This window comes from Curcuma longa, chromosome 11 (genome assembly GCF_044706935.1).
Source record: "Curcuma longa cultivar G26 ecotype Majalengka, Jawa Barat chromosome 11, ITB_CL_G26_1.1, whole genome shotgun sequence".
NCBI classification, from domain to species: Eukaryota; Viridiplantae; Streptophyta; class Magnoliopsida; order Zingiberales; family Zingiberaceae; genus Curcuma; species Curcuma longa.
In genome coordinates, this window is record NC_133871.1 from 1,208,541 (window position 1) to 1,214,307 (window position 5,767).

The 5,767-nt window shown below is 38.2% G+C and overlaps 1 protein-coding gene across 1 annotated transcript; it reads right to left on the bottom strand.

Annotated features, from left to right (window-relative positions):
* Positions 1-2,708: 2,708 nt before the first annotated feature.
* Positions 2,709-3,161, bottom strand: LOC141842061 (pyruvate decarboxylase 2). Its single transcript, XM_074730280.1, has 2 exons — positions 2,974-3,161; positions 2,709-2,901 (listed from the first exon to the last, which is right to left on the bottom strand). The coding sequence occupies exons 1-2, from the start codon at positions 3,136-3,138 to the stop codon at positions 2,731-2,733; spliced, it is 336 nt and encodes a 111-aa protein (XP_074586381.1). The 5' UTR covers positions 3,139-3,161; the 3' UTR covers positions 2,709-2,730.
* Between the last annotated feature and the right edge of the window lie 2,606 nt (positions 3,162-5,767).

The window sequence follows — 5,767 nt, forward strand, 5'->3', positions numbered from 1 at the left end:
GTGCCCGATACCCGCCTCTTAAAAGTAAAATACCTTTCTCATACTTCTTATATCATGCAATTCTACCATTTACGTATGCTTTAACAAAATCATGCATATATACTTTAACAAGATCATGTTTATGGAAAAACACAGGAAACAATTTATACATGCTATGTAAAAGAACTTTATGCATGCTTTTAATAAAATCATACTATAGAAAGAGCAAAGAAAATAACGGAACAACTCATACTGCAGGTGAGAAATGTACTTACCTTATCCGCTCACTAGGATTTTAACGCTAAGGTTTGCGAACTCGAAGCCCTTTCTCCGAGGTGCTCTAACGTCTTCTTCGCGCGACCTAGCAAACATTATAACTACAACTTAACCGAAATCATTGACCTAATCTAATCCTCTGATTAATTGTCTATTAAGTGTCTAAATCTCAATTCCTTAATTAATTATTAATCAATTATCTAGCTTAACCCTTCAATATAAACTAATTGATTACTAAACTTATCAAAGCAATGAACTACTAGTTATTACAAACCAATTACAAAACAAACTACTAATTACTGATTAAATCATAATTATCTACTTGATTGCTCCTTCTTAAACTTGATTAATCAGATACTAAGTATTAAGCCGATTAACCTAACAAAGTACTAATTAATTTGTAATTAACTTAACCAAACTAGATAAATTATCAAGCAAGCCCTTAATTAGTCAACTTAACTCTAATTAATCAAATCTGATTACCATTTAAGTTAATCCACTAATACTCTTAATCAATCAACTTGAATTTAATTAACCTAATTAACCCTTTAATTAACTTACTAATATAATTAACCTAGATTAATCAAGTTAATTAACCCGTACCTTAATTAATCAATTAATTAATTTACTCCTCTCCGTCTTCTTCTTCTTCTTCGTGTCAAACAGGGCAGCAGGTGCGGGTGGCGTCGGCTGCTCGGCGGGAGGAGGCTGGCGAGCTACTGGGCGTCTGCTTCCTTCTTCTCCGGCGACGGAGAGCGGCGGCAGTGAGGGCGCGGCGGAGCAGAGAGGAGGAAGAGGAGAAACAGGGGAAAGGGCGGCGCCTCCGCTTCTCTTCCCGCAGCGACGGTGAAGACGTTGGTCCTCTCCACACGAGAAGGCGACGGGCGGCGATCAGTTTTTCCGGCTCAAACAGAGGCGGCGGCGAGGGAGGAATCGCGAGCGAGGCGGCGCGGCAGGGCGTCTGGCGGCGTTTCCTCGCAACAGACGACGGCGGAGGGTTGCGGCCTGCAGGGGATGGCGGCGCTGGTCGAGCTGGGGTCGGCTAGGGTTCGGCCCTCTTTAAAGCCTTCTCCTTTCCGAGTTATCCGCCGGTGGACGCGGGCGGTGGCGGCCGGGCGCGGTCTACGCGAGACGCGGGCGCGTGAACGGGTCGGCGTATTTTTAATAGGGAATGCACAGTAACTTTCCCAATTAATCTAAAACACCGCCCTTTTTATCGGTTAAACCCAACAATTAAACCTATTATTGTAACGAACCGGGTTCGCTTTTGGTTCGCGTGGTTCGGCCATCAAACGACCTCCGATTTAGTCGAAACCGGTCTCGTTGGATTCGTCTTTGCAAGACGAATCTTTTTACCTATTTGATTTCTATCAAACTCCCTTCTACCATTTAACTAAAGGACCTTTATTTGAATTTTTAAATCTAATTAAAAATTCAAAAATAGACAAAAATAACTCGGGTGTTACAAGGGACATTTGACTTTGAGTCTTTTTTTCTCTTGATTTAGGCTACCTACACTTAAGTCAACTTCTCTTAACTCGAACACCCTAAACTTGAGTACAATCATTTTGATTTGATTTGGACTATTTATCCTTAAGTTCAATCCTTTTGATATTGATTACTCCCCTCAAGTCCAATCCATCCAGTCCCTTTAAACTTCATTATCTAAATCTTCTAATTAGAATGATAGAAATATTCTTTTTTTTCTAACATCTATTTTAGGGCCATAAATGAATTAAGATTTATAATGTTGTAATCAAATTAAATTAAATTAAACTTAAAATGAATTAAATCATTAAAATAATTATTTAAATTTGATTTAATTTTTTTATGAATTTAAATTTAACTTAAATTTAATTTATTTAGATGTTATTAAATTCTCAATTAAATTTATTTCATTATTTAAAAATATTTATAATTTTAAACTTTTAATTGATTATTAAATTTAATAATATAAATTTATTTATTCACTATAAAAATTTCTTTATTTATTTTTCATATTAAAAATTTTGTTGATAAAAATAATCCATAAATATCCAACTATTTTTATTTAATATATTTATTTAATTTAATAAATTATTCAAATTCGAATGAACATATATAAATACTTACCAAACGGAACACCAATTTTATTTTTTAATTCATTTGCAACTCTAACAAAAAAATTCTCCTTCAATGATGAGGTTCCAATCCAATTCTAAGTCTCAAAACTAGCCGAACAAGTGCCAACTTGATTTATTAAAGCACTCAGGTCATCACACGATTCTACAACATATAGCTTCACCAATGTAATTCATAAACAACATAACAGTTCAGCAAGTTATACAACGTCCTCTATACGTGTGCGTGGGAGAATTTTCAACAGGAAGAATCTCACTCCACTTCGTCCTCACTCCAAATGAAAGCGAAGAACAGAAAGGGACTGCAAAAGTAGTCCCATTTTATTCAGCCTATTTCACATATAGCAAGTAGGCCTCACTGAGGGTTCGGCGGCCTGCTGTTGGCTGCCGAGACCCTGGAGCCCCATTCAAGCAACTCCTTGCTGGTATCATCCTTGTGCACAATCACCTCTATGAAGCACAGGCAATCCTTCTTTGGTCCTGTTGCTGTCTGAATTGCCTCCTTCAGTTCCTCCTCGCGCACCACCTGCACAAGCACAGGTGCATTCCAGAAATTCAGAATTCCAGTTCTATAGCATCACAGTGCAGATCTCTCTACCTTTGCAGTCCAGCAATTGCCCTCCCCGTTGTGGATGGCATCCACCAGGGCAGTGTAGTTCCAGTTCTTGATGACATTGTAAGGGCCATCGTGGATCTCGACTTCAATAGTGTACCCTCCGTTGTTTATAAGGAAGATGATGTTGTTCTGGCTGCATCTTATCATTGTCGACACATCCTGCGCTGTCACCTTAATTGCCAGAAACTCAAAGATCAGAATTCTTGAGTTGAGAGCATAATCTAATGTTTGTTTGTTTGTTTGTTTTTTTTGTCATTAGAAAGTTGTTAAAGGATATTCTGTTATTTAGAATTATTCTCTAAAATTGTAAAAGAATTAACCCCATATTTTAAATAGAATTATGAAAATTTTCATATTTGAATAGAAATGTTCTCTACAATTTGACTGATTTTCTCTTACATATGCATTACATCTTTACAAAGAACGCTGCATCAATGAATATCCATTTTCCTTTCAAAATTCGTTGGACAAGGATTTTATAGTGATTAAACACATACAAGTTAGGTGTGCAGATAAGATTTACATACCCAACTACAGATAATTGAGACTCATATGTGAAGGCATTGAACAAAGGATTTCATAGATAATCATATCGCACCTGGAATTATATGCATGTAAATCCAATGATACAGCACCAACGAATCGACATACATAAGTTCAATGACAGGATTTATTTATACAACTGAGATGACTTCAAATAATTGAGATTCATGCTAGTTTTTCTTATGGTTAATAAAAAGGTTAATTGTTAAAAAAAAAGATCATGAACAGCATGTGTATAAGTTATCACAAACTCTGGAAATTATCAAATCTATTACAAACTAATAACAAATCTATCACAAAATTCAAAAATTATCAAACTATTTTAAACTTGTTTTAAGACATAATGAATTTACCATGTAATTATGATGACATGGGAACCTTCCCAAGTAGCAAAACTGTTATGTCAAATGCCAAGAATTAAAGAAATTAATTATCTTTTTACCCATTCTCTTATTTACAACCAACCCTGGGGATTTACCACCTATCAATCTGCCCACCACAGTGGCACCTCCCACACCGCTACCATCGTTACACAGATTGCATTAGCAACGACATCAGCGCAATGCCATCGCTAGCCTCTCTTGCTCCATGCCTCATGATAAAACGATCAATGTTGTTTAGATGTCGGTCTAGCACAATGCACGACCACCTCCTACCTCCAATGCATTGAATGTTAAATTTTTATTTTGCAAAAGTCTTGGCAGGTGTATGTTGGTCGGATGCTAAATAATAAAGAAGTCTTTGTAGGATCGAGTTAGAGTGTTAGAAGGTGGTGAATAGCGTTTTATCACTTTTTTTCACTCGTTTAATAAATTGTACGTAAAAATAGAGTGCGTAAATAAAATTACAGCAAAAAATAAGGAATAAGTATGCTTTGATTTATTTAGTTCACAACCACAGTCTGCTACTCTAAGGCCCACAATCCTTGATCATTTTCGACGAACAATCCATTATAAAAGCTCCCCTCTTATGAGAAGGAGTTTATCACTTTACAAAATCGATTAGGAACAGTAAATCCTTACCATCCTAAGATGTTAAGTACAAAAGCAACAAGTAACGGTTACCGACTTAGAAGATAAGAACTGTAGATGTCGGTGTAGCTCCTCAACGTTACGACAGTATACTCGATCGACTGTTCGCATGCAAGAAGTCATCATAATAGTGTAGTAAGTTGATGTTAGGGCTTCCCCTCACAGCTGCTTATAAAGGCTGATCCGGACGCTTGGAAGTCCTTCCGAGATGCCTCCACATTATCCCATCGATCCGCTTCCGACGCTGACTCGGCATCTTCCGAGCGCCTGTATCCCTTCTGGGCACCTGGATGCTGACGTGGAGGTTGCCTGATCAATTTTGACTCTGCAACGCCTTATCCTTATCTGAGCATCTGGAACCTCTCCGGAGGCCTGGAGGCTGAGGTATCCCAACCTCTAGGACTCTGCCACCTCATGCACCTCACTGGCCCGTTCGATTGACGTCCGAGCGCTTGGATCCCTTCTGAATGTCTGGACCGTCCAATCGCTTGGATCTAGATAAGAGCGCCAAAAATACAAGGTTACAATCTCTCCTTTCCTACATCATAAGTTAGTATAGAAATAAAATATAATAGGAAAGTAACAATTTTGACAAATTATTTGGTCTTAACTTTAGGTTTTCGATGAAACCCTAGGTCAAATCGACACCTACTGTTCCCCATCTCGGGAACGCGTCCTCACTCACTCCACTCAGGAGAAGTTACCTTTTGTCAACTTGGTCCTCCAGACCCGTTGGACTTTTACTCAGCCTTGACCCTCGGCCCCTAAGACTTCCACTGCTAGACGTTTGATCCTCCAAACTCGCCTAGACTTTCCCACCTAGTGCTCTAATATGCCAAGACTTCTTGCCCAGTCCTCTTAACCAAGACTTCCTTGCCCAGTCCTCTAAATCAGATCTTCCTTACCTAACCGTACTAGAGCTTCCTTTGCCTAGCCTCAATTAGGACTTCCTTGTCTAGTCGCAATTAGAGTTTCCTTTGCCTAGTCTCAACTAGGACTTCCATGTGCTAGATGCACACTCAGTTCAACTTATTAGTCCACTTCACAGACTTAACTTGAACCCTTTGCCATTATCAAAACTTAGGTTTGATCATTTGATGCTCCTTACACCAACAGTCCTAGCAAATCAAGGTTGATCAAATGTTAGATAATGATGAAGTTTTAATATGTCAAGATTGAATGGATGCTAGGCAATAGGAAGT

Bases quoted from the DNA above. Each gene is read 5' to 3' on its own strand.
- LOC141842061 (XM_074730280.1), bottom strand. From the start codon at position 3,138: ATGATAAGATGCAGCCAGAACAACATCATCTTCCTTATAAACAACGGA. The intron at 2,902-2,973 runs GTAGAGAGATCT...GTGCTTGTGCAG, and splicing joins GCAATTGCTGGACTGCAAAG to GTGGTGCGCGAGGAGGAACT.